Genomic DNA, 24,889 nt, shown 5'->3' with positions numbered 1-24,889 from the left:
GTTTGATATAGTGCTGCCACACATAGTGTGAATAACAATGGCTAGAACTATGGGACTGACACCACTATTGTGCAAGGTAGTTGGTTAAGCAGGCCTCAGAGTACTTACTGAGGCTAAGCCGAATCATTCTTCAAAAGATAAGAATCTGAAAGTGTGACAGAAACTTTGCTTATGTCTAATCATAATACCACAATGCATTAACCTTTGTTTATAATTGATACAATATGGCTTGTAAACTATGCCAGGGCATGTGCTTCTTAGAATCCACACTGTGAGTTAGATCGCAGTTTATGATGATCGTTATGGTAGTTACTTGTGTACCAACAAAACGTTTCAAGTATTTTAGCCAAAGAGCTAAATGGATAGCCTGCTTGGTAATCTGTTACTATACCTTTGTCTGATGTCCTATTGAGATGGACAGTGTAAGCAAGTTTCTACAGCCTGGACACAACTCAGTAAGATCAGGTGTGAAAGATTACTACAGTTGATACATTATATAAGCTTATTCATTTTAAGCTAAGATATATTTTCTGATTTGTATGCTGGGCGATGAATACTGCTGGGGGAGGAGGGAGAAGATTGTATAGCGATACTATGCATATGTTTGTGTGTGTGTGTGTGTGTGTGTGTGTGTGTGTGTGTGTGTGTGTGTGTGTGTGTGTGTGTGTGTGTGTGTGTGTGTGTGCGTTGTGTGCATGAGCATATAAGGCCCCTTAAGAAAATTATTAGCCCCTTTCCAGGAACATATAGTATATGTCCTGCAAGCCTTGAAGTTGTGTACCTCTTGCAGCATAAGTACCTCTCTTATTGTACCTCTTGCAGCATAAGTACCTCTCTTATTGTACCTCTTGCAGCATAAGTACCTCTCTTATTGTACCTCTTGCAGCATAAGTACCTCTCCTGTTGTACCTCTTGCAGCGTAAGTACCTCTCTTATTGTACCTCTTGCAGCATAAGTACCTCTCTTATTGTACCTCTTGCAGCATAAGTACCTCTCTTATTGTACCTCTTGCAGCATAAGTACCTCTCTTATTATACCTCTTGCAGTGTAAGTACGTACCTCTCTTATTCCATGGAACAGCAGTTTTGATTCATTAATGTGGAAAACAAGATTTTTGTCTTTCCAATAGAGAAGAATTCCGCTCCAGTAATACCCAGTGTGAAGGGGCACATGACAGTTAAATACTAACAGAATGCTTCCACTATTAACTGGGAATCCTGTACAGCACCAAAAGTACATGCAGAGATTCCTGGATTTTGTAAACACAAACTCCCTAGACCAGAGAGCTAATATAGCAAACAGGGGTGCAACCATACTGGATCTGGTCCTCACTAATATAGGAGAGTTCTGACCACTTCTGACCGTAATGTCTTCCCTGGTAAGGTCAGACCACAAAATGGTCTCCTTTGAGGTAAAAATACAGCCTGGACCCCCAACTAAAATTGAAATATTCAAGAACTGCTCTAAGGCTAACTTCCTTCTATAAAGTGATAACCAGGCAAAATTTCAAGCCCCTATAAACCCTGAGAACATTGATGTCTATGCAGAACTGATCACAGAAACCCTGTACAAGCATGTTAATAGCTGCATAGAGGTAGCTGTATCCACCAGGTAGAAGTACAAAACCAACTCAAAATACATGCCCCCCTGCTGGAATCACAGAACCATTGGCTGCATAACAGGAGGAAGAAAATCATGGCAAAAATGTGGAGGTGCAGCACCCAGCAGAATCTTTCATTAAACTAAACAAACAACTAAGAGGACCAATAAAGTCTACCAAAGCCACATTTGAGGTAAATTTGGCCTCCCGGGTCAAGGACAACCACAAGGCATTCTTTAGCTATGTCCATAACTCAAAGGCAATACACAGTTCTGTGCAGAGCTCATTGTAAATGGAACCATCTATACTGAGCCAGAAGATATAGAAAAACCTAGTGGCTGAGAAATTCTTCTCCAAATTTACTCATCTCTTCCCCTCAACCTTCCCTCAGAAAATACCAACAAATATAACGCCCTTTTCTATCACTAGGGTACAGGTCCTTGATGCTCACTCTAAGGCCAAGAACACTGCATCAATGGGCCCAGCCAATATCCCTGAATGCTTTCTAAATAGCATGAAACATGACCTGTCAGGCCCTCTTAAATTGCTATTTAACTGTAGCCTGCAAACAAGCTTTGTGCCTCAAGAATGGAGACTTGCAACAATCATCCATCTGCAGAAAGGTGGGCCATCTACAGACCCTGGAAACTACAGACTCATAAGTATCACTAGTCTTGTATGGAAAGAATTATCATGGAAATGATCAATAGTAATATAGTAAACGTCCAGACCTTGAGCCCAACCCAGTTTTGGTTTCGTCAAGGGCAGATCATACCTACTTAATCTGGTGGACTTTGAGAAGTTCACCAAAACAATGGATGAGGGAAAAATCATTCACACTGCCTACATTGACCTTGCCAAGGCACTTGACACAATACCCCACTCTGGCATTGTTGACAAACTCAGGAGGTTAGGTACAAACCTGTATGTCACTCAGTGGATAGCCAACTGGCTCACAGGACCCAAGAAGTTAGAATTGAGGAGTCAACCTCTACAAAGAGGCCAGTCACAAGTGGAGTCCTTCAGGGATCAATCAACATGCTTCATGTAAGATGCTTGTGCTACAAATGTATTGGAACTGTATGTTATGTGTCTTTGTTTGTACAGACATATCTTGAAAAGAGTTTGCCAAATGCTTGTGTTAACAATGGATCCACAGTGTGTCAAAAGAACAGAAATGTACATGCACTATTATAACTGTGTAAATGTATATATTTTAACTGTGGAAGCTGTGATACAGGAGGTTAACCAAGCCTAGTAAAATTCAGAAAAATAGCTGAAATTAAATTAATTTATGGCAGCAAGCAAAACACAATGTCTGTGCTGAGAAGTTTTCTACATTGTCTTCAAGGTGAAATAATTACCAGTTTTGAAGTGTAGGAAGGTAATTGTTTTATGACTTCCAGGACCTGCTTTAGATCTGAGGAAAATACCTTATCTATGTATTTTACAGGTAGATGTTAAATGCTACCAGCTGCCATCAATGGTTGTTTTGGCACCTGGGAACTAGGAGTCAGGTGACAAGAAATTATGTCATTCTGCAAGCTAGCCCAGCAGTAATATTTGATATATTAATTTGCATCTTTGAGAGAGACACAGCATTCTGTATTCTATCTTTGACCCGAAAACAACTAGAGAAGATCCATTCACCACATCTGCCTTGCTCTGATGAAGAAAGTTTCTAGGGAATAGTATAATTATCTTAGTTATAGTCAGGAATATAGCAAAGCTTAGCTTAGATATTTTTCTTTATTTTTTTGAGAGTATCCTGCAATGTTGTTTTAAAGATTTCCTGTGATTTTGAACTCTGATGGCACTGTAAATATATGTTTACTATTGTCTTGTTCTTTTATTATTTAATATTAAATATATTTAAACCTGTCAACGTGGCTGATCTGTGTAGAGATATTTAAGTTCTGAGAGTACTTGCATATTTATTTATTTGGTGACACTGTGTGGGCCACTCCTAACAGCCTTTCTCTTGGTCAACCTATCATTTGTATTGATAGTAACATTACACAGTAAGATTGAACACCCTTTGTTAAGGGCCTTAAAGTAGCTGATAAGGGGTTCTGGTGGCAGTGATAACTACCTTATAGTCTGGGCAAAAGGGAGCATAACTAGTAAACCTGTGTCATCCTTTCCTAGGTGTGTGTGTGTGTGTGTGTGTGTGTGTGTGTGTGTGTGTGTGTGTGTGTGTGTGTGTGTGTGTGTGTGTGTGTGTGTGTGTGTGTGTGAAAAACAAATCTCTTAGACAGTGGTAGTCAGCTACTTGGGCAGGGACACAAAGCACTGGTTGGACAGAGAAAGTGTTGGAGGACTTGGCTTGGAACCCTGGCTAAGGACTCAACTCTATAGCTGTGCCATTGAGGAATCTTACTGGAGATCTGGAGAAAGAGGGAGAAACCAGCCCCAGATTGACTGTGGCCTCTGTGTCTCTTAAGTTAAATTGCACTTGATACAGAGAGCTGCATCTGGAAATACTGTGAGTGTACTTGTTATCCTCTTAGTGTATGTCCCGTACTGTTGCCAGTGGTGAAGATTGAGGCTCCTTGATTACCAGTCCAGTGGTAGGGCATCACATGCTCCTTTTTGGCATTTACTTCTCTGAAGTCAAGGCCAATGTCAATAATCACTGGCTGACTAAATTTACAGATTATTGCTAATTAGGAACTGTCATTGAATCCCCCACTGACACAAATGTTATCCAGGAAGGGCTGACACAGACAAACAACCAGTATCAGAGCCATGTACTAAAACTAAATAGGACAATGAGGGCCAGGCCTTAAACTGGGTCATCATAAAATGAATGCCATAGTCAGAGAGCATGAATGCATAATAGTATCCTTCAGGAAGTCATCCACCCTGGTAACTATCATATTGACAAAACACTCCTTGGAAATGACCCCATAGTCAGGAACTTAGGGACACACATAGCCAGTAATCTAGCCTTTGACCATCATGTGTCTACAGTAATGAGGAAATCATTCTATGTTGTGCAACTTATAAACAAAGGTATGGCATCTAAGTCCAAGGAAGTTATTGTTCCACTGTATTGGTATTCACCAGACCTAAGATTAAGTACAATGCCCCCTTTGGTAAGCACCTAACCAGGCATAGCCAACAAATTAGAATGTCCATAGAGGTACCTCTCTAAAAGAATACAGGGCATAAGTAAAATGTCCTATGCAGACCGCCTTAATGCCCTATCCCTATATTCTGTCTCCTACAGACTTTGAGGGGAGATATATGCCTGGCATGCAGGGTATTGTCAGACCTCATTCTGATAGACCTCCTACATATCAACAAAACAACCAGCACCAGAATTACCTGTTCTAAAGACTTAAACGTTGCCTGTGATATAAATAGGACCTTAAGAGACAGGTATGTATCCAGAGAATACCCTGTCTATGGGATAAGCTCCCCATCCATGTGAAGCAGAGTTCCTCCCTAACCCAATTCTAGTGCAACTTGGACAATTGGATGGGGAACAGGAAATTCATCACTGCTTTGGCACCTATGTCTCTAATGGACACAGGCAACCTATAAATGGATCATTTCCAAGGACCATGCTTACACTTAATAATGGTATCAGATCTCAGCAGAGATTTGGGATGCACAGCTAGGCTTAAAAAGGCCCTTGTGGTCGTTAGCATAGTAAACACCTATGAACTCACAAATCTATGATAAACCATCTAATTGATTATTATATTACAGTATTCACTGTAATTGGGATCTAATCAATATTTTTAGATACAACAGAACGTATGGAGCTTTTGCTTCAACAAAATGCCTTGGAAATGCCTAGAAATAAGTATATGATGTGGTAGTTTTTTTTTTTTTTTTGGATTTTAAGATACACCATGTTAGTCAGTGCTCAGTAATAAATTGATAGTGAGTACCCAATCTGTGATGCTGTTTCTTCCAGAAGCTAGATCAGTCCTTACAGTAACAATTATTATTTGCTGAAAATCTGTAATCAGATAGCACATTTTAATGGCTAATAAAGGTGGTGAATTCAAAATGTAACCCCCAAAATAACTGGTCCACATTCCAAGATCAGTTCCATGCCATGAAGTAACAGCACCTTAAAATATCCACATGTAGCTTGATTTGAAAAAAAAAAAAAACGTAAGGACACAGCAGCTTAAAACAGCTACTTGATTAATCAGATATGTCAGCATCATAATGGTGAAAGTCTTGAAATTAATAAACCCCCTCTTAAAAAAAAGAAGTTACTACCTATAATATTTGTGAATAGCCTGTCTATGCCTACAAAATATGTAACCACTCAAGATCCAACTACTTTAGATGCTTACATAATGCATATGAGATACTGTCTGAGTAATTTTCCGATAAATATTCTAAAATCCTAGTAGTCATTGTACTGCTACTCTTAGCCATATAAAATACCCCATATTTACATTTTGCTAAATATATTACACTGTCAGATACATGACTGAATAAAGGTCCATTTCAGAAGAAATAACAGAGACAAACCTTTTTTTCTTCTCTTTTATTATGCATTTCTCTCCCTGACTCACTGCTAACTTCTTACTATTTTCTTGTACACCCCATCTGCTCTCCATTTGTTCCAAAGAGCTAAATGGATAGCCTGCTTGGTAATCTGTTACTATACCTTTGTCTGATGTCCTATTGAGATGGACAGTGTAAGCAAGTTTCTACAGCCTGGACACAACTCAGTAAGATCAGGTGTGAAAGATTACTACAGTTGATACATTATATAAGCTTATTCATTTTAAGCTAAGATATATTTTCTGATTTGTATGCTGGGCGATGAATACTGCTGGGGGAGGAGGGAGAAGATTGTATAGCGATACTATGCATATGTTTGTGTGTGTGTGTGTGTGTGTGTGTGTGTGTGTGTGTGTGTGTGTGTGTGTGTGTGTGTGTGTGTGTGTGTGTGTGCGTTGTGTGCATGAGCATATAAGGCCCCTTAAGAAAATTATTAGCCCCTTTCCAGGAACATATAGTATATGTCCTGCAAGCCTTGAAGTTGTGTACCTCTTGCAGCATAAGTACCTCTCTTATTGTACCTCTTGCAGCATAAGTACCTCTCTTATTGTACCTCTTGCAGCATAAGTACCTCTCTTATTGTACCTCTTGCAGCATAAGTACCTCTCCTGTTGTACCTCTTGCAGCGTAAGTACCTCTCTTATTGTACCTCTTGCAGCATAAGTACCTCTCTTATTGTACCTCTTGCAGCATAAGTACCTCTCTTATTGTACCTCTTGCAGCATAAGTACCTCTCTTATTATACCTCTTGCAGTGTAAGCACGTACCTCTCTTATTCCATGGAACAGCAGTTTTGATTCATTAATGTGGAAAACAAGATTTTTGTCTTTCCAATAGAGAAGAATTCCGCTCCAGTAATACCCAGTGTGAAGGGGCACATGACAGTTAAATACTAACAGAATGCTTCCACTATTAACTGGGAATCCTGTACAGCACCAAAAGTACATGCAGAGATTCCTGGATTTTGTAAACACAAACTCCCTAGACCAGAGAGCTAATATAGCAAACAGGGTGCAACCATACTGGATCTGGTCCTCACTAATATAGGAGAGTTCTGACCACTTCTGACCGTAATGTCTTCCCTGGTAAGGTCAGACCACAAAATGGTCTCCTTTGAGGTAAAAATACAGCCTGGACCCCCAACTAAAATTGAAATATTCAAGAACTGCTCTAAGGCTAACTTCCTTCTATAAAGTGATAACCAGGCAAAATTTCAAGCCCCTATAAACCCTGAGAACATTGATGTCTATGCAGAACTGATCACAGAAACCCTGTACAAGCATGTTAATAGCTGCATAGAGGTAGCTGTATCCACCAGGTAGAAGTACAAAACCAACTCAAAATACATGCCCCCCTGCTGGAATCACAGAACCATTGGCTGCATAACAGGAGGAAGAAAATCATGGCAAAAATGTGGAGGTGCAGCACCCAGCAGAATCTTTCATTAAACTAAACAAACAACTAAGAGGACCAATAAAGTCTACCAAAGCCACATTTGAGGTAAATTTGGCCTCCCGGGTCAAGGACAACCACAAGGCATTCTTTAGCTATGTCCATAACTCAAAGGCAATACACAGTTCTGTGCAGAGCTCATTGTAAATGGAACCATCTATACTGAGCCAGAAGATATAGAAAAACCTAGTGGCTGAGAAATTCTTCTCCAAATTTACTCATCTCTTCCCCTCAACCTTCCCTCAGAAAATACCAACAAATATAACGCCCTTTTCTATCACTAGGGTACAGGTCCTTGATGCTCACTCTAAGGCCAAGAACACTGCATCAATGGGCCCAGCCAATATCCCTGAATGCTTTCTAAATAGCATGAAACATGACCTGTCAGGCCCTCTTAAATTGCTATTTAACTGTAGCCTGCAAACAAGCTTTGTGCCTCAAGAATGGAGACTTGCAACAATCATCCATCTGCAGAAAGGTGGGCCATCTACAGACCCTGGAAACTACAGACTCATAAGTATCACTAGTCTTGTATGGAAAGAATTATCATGGAAATGATCAATAGTAATATAGTAAACGTCAGACCTTGAGCCCAACCCAGTTTTGGTTTCGTCAAGGGCAGATCATACCTACTTAATCTGGTGGACTTTGAGAAGTTCACCAAAACAATGGATGAGGGAAAAATCATTCACACTGCCTACATTGACCTTGCCAAGGCACTTGACACAATACCCCACTCTGGCATTGTTGACAAACTCAGGAGGTTAGGTACAAACCTGTATGTCACTCAGTGGATAGCCAACTGGCTCACAGGACCCAAGAAGTTAGAATTGAGGAGTCAACCTCTACAAAGAGGCCAGTCACAAGTGGAGTCCTTCAGGGATCAATCAACATGCTTCATGTAAGATGCTTGTGCTACAAATGTATTGGAACTGTATGTTATGTGTCTTTGTTTGTACAGACATATCTTGAAAAGAGTTTGCCAAATGCTTGTGTTAACAATGGATCCACAGTGTGTCAAAAGAACAGAAATGTACATGCACTATTATAACTGTGTAAATGTATATATTTTAACTGTGGAAGCTGTGATACAGGAGGTTAACCAAGCCTAGTAAAATTCAGAAAAATAGCTGAAATTAAATTAATTTATGGCAGCAAGCAAAACACAATGTCTGTGCTGAGAAGTTTTCTACATTGTCTTCAAGGTGAAATAATTACCAGTTTTGAAGTGTAGGAAGGTAATTGTTTTATGACTTCCAGGACCTGCTTTAGATCTGAGGAAAATACCTTATCTATGTATTTTACAGGTAGATGTTAAATGCTACCAGCTGCCATCAATGGTTGTTTTGGCACCTGGGAACTAGGAGTCAGGTGACAAGAAATTATGTCATTCTGCAAGCTAGCCCAGCAGTAATATTTGATATATTAATTTGCATCTTTGAGAGAGACACAGCATTCTGTATTCTATCTTTGACCCGAAAACAACTAGAGAAGATCCATTCACCACATCTGCCTTGCTCTGATGAAGAAAGTTTCTAGGAATAGTATAATTATCTTAGTTATAGTCAGGAATATAGCAAAGCTTAGCTTAGATATTTTTCTTTATTTTTTTGAGAGTATCCTGCAATGTTGTTTTAAAGATTTCCTGTGATTTTGAACTCTGATGGCACTGTAAATATATGTTTACTATTGTCTTGTTCTTTTATTATTTAATATTAAATATATTTAAACCTGTCAACGTGGCTGATCTGTGTAGAGATATTTAAGTTCTGAGAGTACTTGCATATTTATTTATTTGGTGACACTGTGTGGGCCACTCCTAACAGCCTTTCTCTTGGTCAACCTATCATTTGTATTGATAGTAACATTACACAGTAAGATTGAACACCCTTTGTTAAGGGCCTTAAAGTAGCTGATAAGGGGTTCTGGTGGCAGTGATAACTACCTTATAGTCTGGGCAAAGGGAGCATAACTAGTAAACCTGTGTCATCCTTTCCTAGGTGTGTGTGTGTGTGTGTGTGTGTGTGTGTGTGTGTGTGTGTGTGTGTGTGTGTGTGTGTGTGTGTGTGTGTGTGTGTGTGTGAAAAACAAATCTCTTAGACAGTGGTAGTCAGCTACTTGGGCAGGGACACAAAGCACTGGTTGGACAGAGAAAGTGTTGGAGGACTTGGCTTGGAACCCTGGCTAAGGACTCAACTCTATAGCTGTGCCATTGAGGAATCTTACTGGAGATCTGGAGAAAGAGGGAGAAACCAGCCCCAGATTGACTGTGGCCTCTGTGTCTCTTAAGTTAAATTGCACTTGATACAGAGAGCTGCATCTGGAAATACTGTGAGTGTACTTGTTATCCTCTTAGTGTATGTCCCGTACTGTTGCCAGTGGTGAAGATTGAGGCTCCTTGATTACCAGTCCAGTGGTAGGGCATCACATGCTCCTTTTGGCATTTACTTCTCTGAAGTCAAGGCCAATGTCAATAATCACTGGCTGACTAAATTTACAGATTATTGCTAATTAGGAACTGTCATTGAATCCCCACTGACACAAATGTTATCCAGGAAGGGCTGACACAGACAAACAACCAGTATCAGAGCCATGTACTAAAACTAAATAGGACAATGAGGGCCAGGCCTTAAACTGGGTCATCATAAAATGAATGCCATAGTCAGAGAGCATGAATGCATAATAGTATCCTTCAGGAAGTCATCCACCCTGGTAACTATCATATTGACAAAACACTCCTTGGAAATGACCCCATAGTCAGGAACTTAGGGACACACATAGCCAGTAATCTAGCCTTTGACCATCATGTGTCTACAGTAATGAGGAAATCATTCTATGTTGTGCAACTTATAAACAAAGGTATGGCATCTAAGTCCAAGGAAGTTATTGTTCCACTGTATTGGTATTCACCAGACCTAAGATTAAGTACAATGCCCCCTTTGGTAAGCACCTAACCAGGCATAGCCAACAAATTAGAATGTCCATAGAGGTACCTCTCTAAAAGAATACAGGGCATAAGTAAAATGTCCTATGCAGACCGCCTTAATGCCCTATCCCTATATTCTGTCTCCTACAGACTTTTGAGGGGAGATATATGCCTGGCATGCAGGGTATTGTCAGACCTCATTCTGATAGACCTCCTACATATCAACAAAACAACCAGCACCAGAATTACCTGTTCTAAAGACTTAAACGTTGCCTGTGATATAAATAGGACCTTAAGAGACAGGTATGTATCCAGAGAATACCCTGTCTATGGGATAAGCTCCCCATCCATGTGAAGCAGAGTTCCTCCCTAACCCAATTCTAGTGCAACTTGGACAATTGGATGGGGAACAGGAAATTCATCACTGCTTTGGCACCTATGTCTCTAATGGACACAGGCAACCTATAAATGGATCATTTCCAAGGACCATGCTTACACTTAATAATGGTATCAGATCTCAGCAGAGATTTGGGATGCACACCTAGCCTCAAACAGGCCCTTGTGGTCGTTAGCATAGTAAACACCTATGAACTCACAAATCTATGATAAACCATCTAATTGATTATTATATTACAGTATTCACTGTAATTGGGATCTAATCAATATTTTTAGATACAACAGAACGTATGGAGCTTTTGCTTCAACAAAATGCCTTGGAAATGCCTAGAAATAAGTATATGATGTGGTAGTTTTTTTTTTTTTTTTGGATTTTAAGATACACCATGTTAGTCAGTGCTCAGTAATAAATTGATAGTGAGTACCCAATCTGTGATGCTGTTTCTTCCAGAAGCTAGATCAGTCCTTACAGTAACAATTATTATTTGCTGAAAATCTGTAATCAGATAGCACATTTTAATGGCTAATAAAGGTGGTGAATTCAAAATGTAACCCCCAAAATAACTGGTCCACATTCCAAGATCAGTTCCATGCCATGAAGTAACAGCACCTTAAAATATCCACATGTAGCTTGATTTGAAAAAAAAAAAAAACGTAAGGACACAGCAGCTTAAAACAGCTACTTGATTAATCAGATATGTCAGCATCATAATGGTGAAAGTCTTGAAATTAATAAACCCCCTCTTAAAAAGAAGTTACTACCTATAATATTTGTGAATAGCCTGTCTATGCCTACAAAATATGTAACCACTCAAGATCCAACTACTTTAGATGCTTACATAATGCATATGAGATACTGTCTGAGTAATTTTCCGATAAATATTCTAAAATCCTAGTAGTCATTGTACTGCTACTCTTAGCCATATAAAATACCCCATATTTACATTTTGCTAAATATATTACACTGTCAGATACATGACTGAATAAAGGTCCATTTCAGAAGAAATAACAGAGACAAACCTTTTTTTCTTCTCTTTTATTATGCATTTCTCTCCCTGACTCACTGCTAACTTCTTACTATTTTCTTGTACACCCCATCTGCTCTCCATTTGTACCTTTATAGCTCCTTACCAAACAATCCTGGATATGTCTTTTTGCCAAACAGGCCCTCTCAGTTCTCAGTAAGTATGCCTTATGAAATAAATCTTAGAGCCTTGGAGTGAGGATCCTAAAGGAAGCAGCGGATGGGGTGCCTGGAGCCATCATTACGCAGTGGTGGTTAATCAGTATATTGTTAATATGAGGTGTGACACACAGTGACATCAGGATGTGTGTCACCCCTATCAGCACCATTTCCACAAGCTGAGCTATGAGGCCCCATCCTGTGTCTACTCCTTAGAAGCATTATTAGAGTACAATTACTGATAAGTAGGATTGTAGCTTCATAGATTTTTACTAGGTTAACAACACGGGGGTCCTTTCTAAGACTGGCCAAGTTTTACTGAAACAATAATGATGTCCTGCATCCAAACAGGACATTGAAGGCCAGGCCTTAAACTGGGTCATTATAAAAACAATGCCATAGTCAGAAAGCATGACCACTGTTAGAAAAGGCTTTAATGCCTAACTTACAAAAATAAAAAGTAGCATTTAAAATTCAACATGTCATAATGAATTGATTACATATGGGGCACAGTCTTGTATTTCCTGGTTGTAATCTGCATTTTAATATAAAATACTATATCAGATATACATATATATAGAGAGAGAGCCCACTTAAAATATGGATAATAGTTCAGTTTTTAGCTGCTAGAAGAAGTCAACTTAATCTAATCATACTTACTTCTCCTGTGTTATTTCTGTTTTTGATGTGCCCTCTCTCTCTGTCTCTCTCTCTCTCTGTCTCTCTCTCTCTCTCTCTCTCTCTCTCTGTCTGTCTCTCTCTGTCTCTGTCTCTGTCTCTGTCTCTCTCTCTCTCTGTCTCTCTCTCTCTCTCTCTGTCTCTCTCTCTCTCTCTCTCTCTCTCTCTCTCTCTCTCTCTCTCTCTGTCTCTCTGTCTCTCTCTCTCTCTCTCTCTCTCTCTCTCTCTCTCTCTCTCTCTCTCTCTCTCTCTCTCTCTCTGTCTCTCTCTCTGTCTCTCTGTCTCTCTGTCTCTCTCTCTCTCTCTCTCTCTCTCTCTTTCTGTCTCTCTCTCTCTGTCTCTCTCTGTCTCTTTCTCTCTCTTTCTCTCTAACTCTCTTATCACATTAGTGGTAGTATTATTTTTTCCATGACATCTTTAGTGACTTTCTCATTGTAACCCTTCTTTTGATTCTGTCAATGATTTTTAAAGCTATGTTATCAACTGTTTTTTTTTTCTTTCGTAATCCCCCATTGGGAGTCTTGTCAATTTTATGCAAAACTCCTGCAAACACAGCAAATGCAATATGCATATTCTTAATGTATTCAGTTAGGCAAACGCTGTATAATGAAAATAACTATAGTCAGTGTTTATGCACAAAACAGTACTAGCTTTTTTAAACTTTCCTTCAAGGACACATTTTTCTTGCAGATGTGTGGAAGACAGTCATTAGAAACTTTTAGACACATTGTCTGTACAGAACACTGCCTCACTTTGGTTTAAAATTGCAATCCAGAAAAATCGCCATCTAAACTTACTAATAAACTGTAGCCTATTATATTTATCAATACATCTTAACAAGCTAATCCCTAAAGTGTATACCATCGTCCATTAGAGGAGAACAACATCACGTTATGTCTTTTCATTGATAATAGCTGTTTCACACAGCGCAAACAATTTGTCACATAAAATGCGCACACTGACTGCTTAAGGCACCTAATTTATAAGTAGCTTGGCACACGCCACATTTTGGCTCTAGTATTCACAATGTGGAACCGTTATTAAATAAATTAATTTACATTTCCAAACAATCAAGCCATGTACATATCCAAGATGTTTTCAAACTTCCCAATGGAAAATTCTGATTTAGAAAACTTATAGACACTGAACTGCAGTTCTTACACTGAAAAACGCAATGTGCACTGTTTAGCACAGAGAATGGGTTCCCTTTTGTTTTAACAAGTAAAGTACCAGAGTCATGAACACAAAATATTCTCTTTGTCCAATATTTTTAACAGGACATAATGCAGCATGTGTAAATGTCTCATTCAGCCATTTTATACAGTAATACAGTTGCCAAATTAATCTTCCTATATTAAAAGGTCAAGTCAACAAGTAGGCCGTATGAAATATTAGTCTGTCTCTTCAGAACTTTGCAGGGTCCCAATTGCAAGGAGTCCTTACAGACTGCTGGTCTCCACCTGGGGTTACACAGACAGTGAATCTTCTAGAACTCTCATCCAGTCTACTTCAGCTGGCCATCATCGACTTTATTTTCTTCCCCTAAGTTGGCTTTAACAGTGGCCTGAGTCCTTTCCCAAAAACTGGGCTGTCAACAACATGAGCAGATGCCAGACTCTGTGCTTTTTAACTGCTACAAGCTACTATTTCTGAATTTGCTTCATTGCTACATAATATCTTTCCAATTTTCCTTTAAAGTTCCCCAAACACAGATTGCTTAGTAGAGCACTTTGAAATGAACCTAAGCTTAGTGGCCTGCAGTGCCATGTTTCTGCATCTCGCTGATAGTGCACATCGAAGAGACTCTGTTTTTATTAAACAGAGGGCCATTATACTCCTTTTGGGAGAACATTTTCTGACTTCCCTGTGAAGTGTTACATCCACTGCTGTCACAAGCTGAAAAACTGGCAGTTTTGAGAAAGATAAAGTGTCTGTCCTAACCAAGGTATGTCCGTGTTTAACCTTCTTGTACACCTCTGTCGACAGTGTGCCATCCTCCTGAAATGAATTCTGAGTATAATAAAGCATCGGCCTCAATGTATGCATGACAGGGGTAGTGTAGTTTCCTACAATTTAAAGTCATCCAGTAACATTATCTCATTTTTAATATGCACAGTAACCAAGCTAGATAACTTGGGAAGGACATCAGGTAAACATCCTGGCTTAATATAGGCATAGCCTATGACAAAATATTTGTTTTCTCCTAATATATGTGTGATACACTGGTCTTCAGCACAATCTTAACAAGACAAAATATTGAGGAATTAATAAAAGAATGAATAAATTCCATGAATAAGCAGTCTGGGTTTCCCATGGAAGTGAGTTATTTGTTAAGGATCTTACCCAGTATTGTGCCTCAGATATAAGTAGGGATACCCCTACATCTTTTATGGAACCTGTTTCTCCTGAAGGCATTATATCCAAGAAGGTCCACTTTGACATGTAGACATTGATTTAATTGTATAACATACTTTGGGTCTAAAGACAAACAGCAGTATTTCTACTTCACTCACTTTCGTTCCAAAAGATTGAGCATTCAAGTAAATAAGAGGCAGTACTTTTTTTATCATCCTTATATTTACAACAGAGCAGGCGGTAATGTATTTAGAAATGGCACCCACAAGGGCACAGGCTTGCATGAAAGAAATGGATAGGATGAGTTCAACTGCTGCCTACTAGTTTAGCCTGCTGCATACTTTCTGGGTCCTCTCAGACATAGTAGGCAGTGACCCTAGGAATGTTTAGCATTTCTATACCTGTACTGCTGGAATGGAATAACAGCTTTTTTTAAAAGCACACCTCAAGATTCATAGACATATTGGTAGCAGCACTATCTGGGCAATGCAATGAGCCCAGCAGTGTGGCTGTAATATTTAGTGATTCACATATGCGATGAAGTCACATTGTGCAGCATTTTATTAGCTGTTCATTTCATATCTCTGAATCAAACACTAGGACAGTTAGAGCTAACTGAGCCTTTGTTCCACATTTCAACTCATCCATTATTGTTGTACAGAGACTTACTAGCATGTATCCACACACAGACATAGACCCGCAGACACACACACACACACACACACACACACACACACACACACACACACACACACACACACACACACACACAAATGTTGTCTCACACATCTAGAGATAACTGTGTAGTATATACCTTCTGTGACAATTAATAAAATACTCCTACCATTGAAAGTAAGAGGTGTAGGCCATCAAAAGATGGTATACATTTTTTCACCATACACCCCACACAGCTCATTACAATCACTACAGTATAATTCCAGTACTGTAAACATTTCTGGGTACAGTTCCAGTACTGTAAACATTTCTGGGGACAGTTCCAGTACTGTAAACATTTCTGGGTACAGTTCTAGTACTGTAAACATTTCTGGGTACAGTTCCAGTGCTGTAAACATTTCTGGGTACAGTTCCAGTACTGCAAATATTTCTGGGTACAGTTCCAGTACTGTAACCATTTCTGGGTACAGCATATGAACACTTTGCATTAGTTGTGTCCCCGGACTGCTCCATCTGCATGCATCCTTCACTGAGAACACTGTCATGCTATAGGCTGGTGCCCTTGTACTGCTGTAGTATCACTCAGCTATGATGCACTGTGCAGTCTTGAGAACAAAATGATGTGGTCTGTTATGTCTTTCAGAATAGTACAGTATGTTACATTTGACAGGTAAATTAACCTGTAGTAGAAACACTTGGATTAACAAAAAAACATAAGATTTAATAAAGGACATTAGCAGGAGCAGCACTTCCTGAGGGCAGTTAACAGATGTGTCTGGTTCAAAAGAAATTTCCAGCAAAAATGTTTATGAAATAATATTAGCATAAATGAGTGGTTTAAAATGTAGCAGAATAAGTATTAATCAGAAGAATGAACCAGACTTTCCCAAGCAACTTCATGGTTCATGTTAACCTTGGAAAAGGAAGCTCACCTGGTTATAAAGGGAAGTATCGATACAGGTGTGTACAGGTGTGCAGTATACAGGAACCCAGATTACTTAGTATCCAGGGCCCATTCGATATGTTTGGAGCTGTAGAACATAACAACAGGGAACTATGTGGCATTATGAGAAAAGGGTTGATGAGGATTACAAAGCCAAAGAGAAGGACAACATCACAATGCTTCTTGAGTGAGCTGAAAACAGGTACAAAGCAAAGAAAACAAATACAATATTGGGAATAGAGGGATAAAGGGGAGAGACCAAAGGAAAAGTTACAACATGGCAGTGAAATACCACTTGGAAACCAAGGCAGAATTGAAAGAAAGACAGACAGAAGACACTGAAGGAATCTTTAAGCATGGATGCAGGAAGAAGTCAGTTAAGGAAATAAATAAACTGACTTTGGAAGTACAGCCATTGAGAAGGCTATGGAATAGGAAATTATTTTAAATGAATACATATTAGTGGTTTTCATTAAGGAAAAGGAGTTAAGGATACACGTTTGGGAGGCCAAGAAAGAAACAAATGGTACAATTGGACATATGAGGTCAAACCAGAATGGAAAGTGGCAAGGAGGATGAGGATACTGAACAGCGAAATCAAAATCACGATTTATGTGTTTATTGACTTTTGCTAACTGGGTTAGCCCTATGGGGCTTACGGTATATTTTCAGGGGAGAACCTTGGTGGTATTTTTGTCTATGATTAAGGTACCTGTAAAGTGCAGAGACACAACCTTGTGGATATGGTCAGTCTGGACTTCAGTGACCCCTTTGACATGGCCCTCTGAAATAGATTTAAGCATGGCACTCAAAAGGTATAAAGAAACTGACAAGCAGTATTCATCAGGGCTTAGTCCTAGACACAACTCTATATAACATATTCCTCACTGACACAAAATAAAAAATAAACAAACAAAAAATTAGATCACTCTTATTGCAGATGACTCCGAGGATATGTATTAGAAACTGACAGGAGATTAAGCCTGTAGAGGAACCTTAAAAAGCTAGATGTATAGTCTGAGATGTTTCATCTCTGTTTCAATTATTCCAAGTACATGGCAGACTGCAGAGTGATAATGAAGGTGTATAGTATGTAATGGGGAAAGTGAACCTCAAAAATCCAGAAGAGGGGAAGAATTTACAAATTAACTTTAATGCCAACAAGAACCATTGGGCATAGTGTCACCTAGTAGCACTAAGGGAAAACCCAAATGTTAGGATATGTATTCAGACATGTATCACCTAGGAACTGAAAGTATATAATAACCATTTGTTGGGTCATTCTAAGAACACGGATGTAGCACTGTGCACCATTCTAGAACCTTTAGAAGAAAAAAGGTCACACTGCTGATGAGGGTGCAGAGAGAGGTAAACAGGATGGTGTGAAAAATGAAGAGAACGATGCAAGAAAAGGAAAATGGGAAAAGTGCGTCTGTTTTACTAACAATAGGAGACGACACGCGGCCGACATGATATGTGTGCAGGAGACGACATGCAGCCGACATGATATGTGTGTAGGAGACGACATGCGGCCGACATGATATGTGTGCAGGAGACGACATGCAGCCGACATGATATGTGTGTAGGAGACGACATGCAGCCGACATGATATGTGTGCAGGAGACGACATGCGGCCAACATGATATGTGTGTAGGAGACGACATGCGGCCGACATGATATGTGTGTAGGAGACGACATGCGGCCGACATGATATGTGTGCATGAGACGACATGCGGCCGACATGATATGTATGTAGGAGACGACATGCGGCCGACATGATATGTGTGTAGGAGATGACATGCAGCCGACATGCTATGTGTGTAGGAGACGACATGCGGCCGACATGATACGTGTGTAGGAGACGACATGCGGCCGACATGATATGTGTGTAGGAGATGACATGCGGCTGACATGATATGTGTGTAGGAGACGACATGCAGCCGACATGATATGTGTGTAGGAGACGACATGCGGCCGACATGATATGTGTGTAGGAGACGACATGCGGCCGACATGATATGTGTGTAGGAGACGACATGCGGCTGACATGATATGTGTGTAGGAGACGACATGCGGCCGACATGATATGTGTGTAGGAGACGACATGCGGCCGACATGATATGTGTGTAGGAGACGACATGCGGCTGACATGATATGTGTGTAGGAGATGACATGCGGCCGACATGATATGTGTGTAGGAGACGACATGCGGCCGACATGATATGTGTGTAGGAGACGACATGCAGCCGACATGATATGTGTGTAGGAGACGACATGCGGCCGACATGATATGTGTGTAGGAGACGACATGCGGCCGACATGTAGTAGACGACATGCGGCCGACATGATATGTGTGCAGGAGACGACATTCAGCCGACATGATATGTGTGTAGGAGACGACATGCGGCCGACATGATATGTGTGTAGGAGACGACATGCGGCCAACATGATATGTGTGTAGGAGACGACATGCGGCCGACATGATATGTATGTAGGAGATGACATGCGGCCGACATGATATGTGTGCAGGAGACGACATGCAGCCAACATGATATGTGTGTAGGAGACGACATGCAGCCGACATGATATGTGTGCAGGAGATGACATGCGGCCAACATGATATGTGTATAGAAGACATGCAGCCGACATGATATGTGTATAGGAGACGACATGTGGCCGACATGATATGTGTGTGTTTGTCAGACATTGAAGAAGATGCTGATAAGATTAGGTTGGGCATGAAGGACAAGCTGGGTAGGAGATGCATGTCTGCCTGATTAAGGGATCCCAGTTAAATCTGGGCACTAGAAAATAATTCACATAGAGACTGTTAACAGAAATTTGTCAGCATGAGTCGTAGAAGCTAAACCTCTAAGGACATTTACAAAGCTTAGAATCACTGAATGGAGGAGAGAGAAAACAGAGATCAACTGCACTGAGCTAGATGCAAAGTCTGAAGTGAGGTAGATGCAAAGTCTGGACTGAGCCAGATACACAATGTGGGCGGACCAGACTCCCAGTCCCTCCCCCTACATTTTATGTGCTTTGATATGATACTTTTCAGAGATATATGTAAATAGGATCAACCAAGAAGGAAAGAAGCAACATGAAGTTAACATATTAATCATAAACTATTTCAGACTAGTAATGTTTGAAAAGTATAAGTGCATTTTGGCCCTTGAGTTTCAAATGTTATTGAAGAGCTTAAGAAAGCTGACTAACACACGTTTTTTTCTTTTTTTTTGCCTTCATGGATACAGTGGTAAAGGCAAGCATCTTCAGCACCCAGACAAAGAATGATGCGGCTGGAGATGCTCTGATTTCTGCAGCAAGTTCTCATTTATGGAGTGTGTTCCTGTAAAAGCACAGACGTTTTACCAACTACAAGAAGTGACAGCCATACACTACCTCACACTATCAGCACTGCTGTTCTTAATCTCACTTTAATTTGCAAAACAATGAGCGACCACTTCGATGGAATAAAAGTGTCTTTGCTGTGTTTCTCTGTGTGTGTGTGTGTGTGTGTGTGTGTGTGTGTGTGTGTGTGTGTGTGTGTGTGTGTGTGTGTGTGTGTGTGTGTGTGTGTGTGTGTGTGTGTGTGTGTCTGACGTGGGATATAACCCACTGTGGTGTTGAGACAGGACTTTAATTATTCCAGCAAAGCAAGGCAAGAATGTTATCTTTTTAGGTGAAACAGGATACAAGAATTGCAATGTTCTGGGTGCCACCATTTGGTTTCTTTGGAGGAAGCTAATTCTGAAACATTGTTGTATTATTGTACTATAATATCTACATTGTTGGTGGGTGTTTCAATTTTAAGTTGAGCTCTAAAACTGTATGTTTGGAGTTCTCCACCATAAACATATAAAGAAATATAAAAGCAGAAATACATGAAACTTGAGACATTTTCGTTACCATGTAGCATGGAGCTGCCCATAGCCATTTCATATAATAAGAAACTCTGGCAGTTAGCAGAGTGGGTTAAGGCAAAGAGCTGCTAATGAGCTGCGGTTCTTGTCTGACTCTGACCAACTCATTTAACCAGACAGAGCTTTTAGGCAGTTAGGAAACTGATCTAGGCTCCTCAAATGTCTTCTGAACACATTTAATAACGCTATTTACATATGAACTTTAAGCACAGAAAATCCATTCATCCAACGCTCTTGAGTTACCGGACAGTGGTCATTGTACGCAGAGTTTGCTAGGAAGCAGAGCACAGAAGTAAATTGATAAATTGTCAGGCAATTCTTCCATATTGCACACACAACTAATGAGAATTTAGTCACAAGTCCAGCTACAGCATGTCCTCGCAATGAATTTAGTCACATGTCCAGCTACAGCATGTCCACGCAATGTAGAAGGAAATCAGCTTAGCCTTGGAAAAGCCACGTGTGGACAGTGGAAGGACTAGTGGACTCCACAAAGAAGGCATCACAACTGAAAACCTTTTTCTTGTGAAGTGACAAGATTACTCACTGATCCATTAAGCAGACAAACTAGTTAACCAATAAAAATAAATTCAAAAGTCTCTTGTTTGTTTCACTGTTTAGCAAGTACTCATGTAACAGGAATGCAGGGACTGCATATATTCTCTCCGTTCAACACGTCCTTATTAAATGTATAGTAATGGATGACACGGGCTTTAAAACTCTTACTGTTTTATTCAGTCACTTTTTATTGCTTGCTTCATCTTCCAAAGCCTCCTCATGAATTCTCATCCTCAGACTGTATTAAGGATGTTTTTCTGAGTCAGATATAGAAGCTGCCTTACACTTATTGGAAGCTTACTGCTTTACTATGGGATAAATCAATATGTGAACAGTATAGATATATTGAACAGCTCAATACTCAACCCCAAGAAAGCTAAGTTAATTCTTTTCACCTGAAAAAGTTGACAAAATCAAAAGCAATCTTTTACCATAAAGTCAGCAAATAATACTGTCATTGAAAACATAACTCACAGTAAACATCTAGGCATTATAACACATGACTGTTTCAGATATGACCACCATATACTGCACACCATTAAATCTACACACCAGAAACTAGGCACCCTTTATAGGATCAATGGATCCCTTACAAATACTGCAAGAAAAACTCTACCCACCACCTTCTTACTGATGACTCTTTTAAATGCTGCTCATATCCTAACAAATGTAAACATTACTTAAAGAAAGAAACTTGCCTTATTCTGCAATAAAATAGCTAAATTTGCCACCAATCTCCCTAATATGATCCACCATTGTCATAACTTAAACAAATTAAACTGGCTTGAACTACACAACTACCTAACATATTCACAACTAACTATAGCACAAAAACTCATTCATCATCCAGAAAAATGCCCTGTACTACAAAGCTTATTACTGCCCTACTGTCCAGCAAGGAAAATCCACTCTAGTGACAAATTCTTATTGTTTACAAATTAGTTAAATAATGTTGCAGGAGACGTGCCCTACTCCCAGTACATTACTAAACTGTGGAATAGTATCCCCATGCAAATAAAACTCAATAAACTCAGTAGTTTTAAACCACTGCTTAAACAACAGATTAACGAATCCTGGTCCTGCACATGCTCATCACAAGGATAAGACTTTGTGTTCACTGTACGATACTCTCCTCTCTAGGCTTTCGAATATTAACTAAAACATTGTCTTTCCTGATAGTGCCTTTTTTAGGCAATGCCAAACTGAAAGTACTTCCAACATAGCAAATCAAAACCAAGAACATCTAAAGGTATTACTGCTCAATGCTAGGAGTCTAAACAAAAAAACTCCACTACCCAGAAGCTTTCTTTACCCTAGAGAATGCTGACATCTGTGTGGTCACTGAGACATAATTTAAAGCCAAGGAGAACACACCAAGAGTGCAAGGTTATAATGCCTTCGACACATTTAGACCAGCTACTACATAGACAGGGACAAAAGGTGGAGGTGACTCTGTTTACATCAAAGATAAATATACTTCAAGGCTGGTCAAAACAGGGCAATGCACTTCAGCTGCTCCGTGTTCAAATCCCCACAGGTGAAATCCAGTACCACTTCCTTGCAAGCTATAGGACCACCTCTATGACCCAGGAAACCCATATCATGTATTTAAACTTACTAGAAAAATAACCACCCAACCCAATACCATATTCATGGGTGACTTTAATTATCCCACTATTATTTGGGAATCCTATACAATACAAAACATACATGCAGAGAGATTCCTGGATTTTGTAAACACAAACTCCCTGGACCAACACCAACCAGGGGTGCAAACCTACTGGATCTAGACCTCACTAATATGGGAGACTGCTGCACAACCTCTACTGTAATGCCTTCCCTGGTAAAGTGAGACCTCAAAATGGCCTCCTCTGAAGTAAAAATAAAACCTAGACCCCCAGCTAAACTTGGAATATTCAGGAACTATTCTAAGGCTAACCCCCTGGTATTAAATGAGAACCTGGACAAATTTCAAGTCCCCATAAACCCTAAGAACACTACTGTCTATGCAGAACTGTTCAGAGAAACCCTATACAAGCACATTAATAGCTGCATAGAGGCACCTGTATCCACCAGGAAGAAGAACAGAACTAACTCAAAAAACAAGCCACCCTGGTGGACTCACAAAATCAATCGGCTCTATAACAGGAGGAAGAAAATCATGGCAAAAATTAGGAGGTGCAGCACCCAGCAGGATAAACGCACTCACATCAAACTAAACAAACAACTCAGAAGACAAATATATTCTACCAATGTCAAGTCTGAGGTAAGTTTGGCCTCCCAGGCCAAGGACAACCACAGAACATCCTTTTGCTATGTCTGCAACCTCAAAGGAAATACACAATTGTGTGCAGAGCTCATTGTCAATGGTGCCACCTATACTGAGCCAGAAGATATAGCAAACCTTCTGGCTGATAAATTTATCTCCAACTTTACCCCTGTCTTCCCCACAATGTTCCCACTCTCCCCTACTATCACTAGGAAACAGGTCCTTAATGCTCTCTCTAAGACCAAGAACACTGGGGCCCAGACTACATCCAGGATGCCTTCTAAATAGCATAAAACATGACCTATCAGAGCCTCTGGAATTACTATTTAACTGTAGTGTCCAAACAGGCTTCATGCGTAATGAATAGGTCAAAGCAACAGTCATCCCTCTGCACAAAGGTGGGTCATCTACAGACCTATAAGTCTCACTAGTCTTATATGTAAAGCCATGGAAAGAATTATCATGAAGATGATCAATAGAGATATAGTAAACATCCAGACACAGGACCCAATCCAGATTGGTTTTGTCCAGGGCAGATCATGCCTACTCAACCTGGTGGACTTCTTTGAGAAGGTCACCAAAGCAATGGATGAGGGCAAAATCATTCACACTGCCTACCTTGACCTGGCCAAGGCATTTGACACAATATCACACTCAAGAATTGTTGACAAACTCAAGAGGTTAGGTGCAAACCTGTTTGTCACCAAATGGATATCAAAATGGCTCACAGACATGACCCATGATGTTAGAATTGGGGAGTCCACCTCTACAAAGAGGCCAGTCACAAGCGGAGTACCTCAGGGATCAGTCCTTGGACTGCTCCTTTTTGGCATTTACTTCTCAGAAGTCAAGCCAGTGTTAGTGGTCTCTGGCTGCCTAAATTTGCAGATGATTGCAAATTAGGAACTGTCATTGAATCTCACATTGACACAAATGTTCTCCAGGAGGAGCTGACACAGACAAACAACTGGTGTGAGAGTCATGGACTAAAACTAAATGCCAAGAAATACATAACAGTATCCCTTGGGAAATCATCCATCCCTGATAATTATCATATTGACAACTTGGGACTTAGGGACACACATAGATAGTAATCTAGCCTTTGATCGTCATGTGTCTACAGTGGTGAGGAAATCATTCTATGTTTCGCAACTTATAAACAAAGGTATGGAATCTAAGTCCAAGGAAGTAATTTTTCCACTTTATGTGGCATTCATCAGACCTAGCATTGAGTACAATGCCCCTTTGGTATGTACCTGACCAGGCATATCCAACAATTGAAGCGTCCAGAGAGGTTCCTCACTAAAAGCATACAGGTCATAAGTAAAATGTCCTATGCAGACTGCCTCAAGGCCCTATCTCTGTATTCTGTCTCCTACAGGCTTTTGA

The 24,889-nt window shown here is 40.0% G+C and overlaps 1 protein-coding gene across 6 annotated transcripts in view; it reads left to right on the top strand.

Annotated features, from left to right (window-relative positions):
• Positions 1-21,272, top strand: part of SLCO4A1 (solute carrier organic anion transporter family member 4A1) — a 921,682-nt gene extending 900,410 nt beyond the window's left edge. For all 6 annotated transcript variants that reach the window (XM_044090405.1, XR_006367160.1, XR_006367159.1 and 3 more), the window contains one exon: positions 20,005-21,272. In XM_044090405.1, the coding sequence (XP_043946340.1) occupies positions 20,005-20,010 (6 nt within the window). In that variant the 3' untranslated portion in view covers positions 20,011-21,272. The remainder of the gene's footprint in view (positions 1-20,004) is intronic.
• Positions 21,273-24,889: the final 3,617 nt, after the last annotated feature.

Source organism: Protopterus annectens, chromosome 12.part0 (genome assembly GCF_019279795.1).
Source record: "Protopterus annectens isolate FY-2018-M chromosome 12.part0, PAN1.0, whole genome shotgun sequence".
Taxonomy (NCBI): domain Eukaryota; kingdom Metazoa; phylum Chordata; order Ceratodontiformes; family Protopteridae; genus Protopterus; species Protopterus annectens.
The sequence above is the reverse complement of the archived record's forward strand: the minus strand, read 5'-3'. Positions and strand labels throughout refer to the sequence as shown.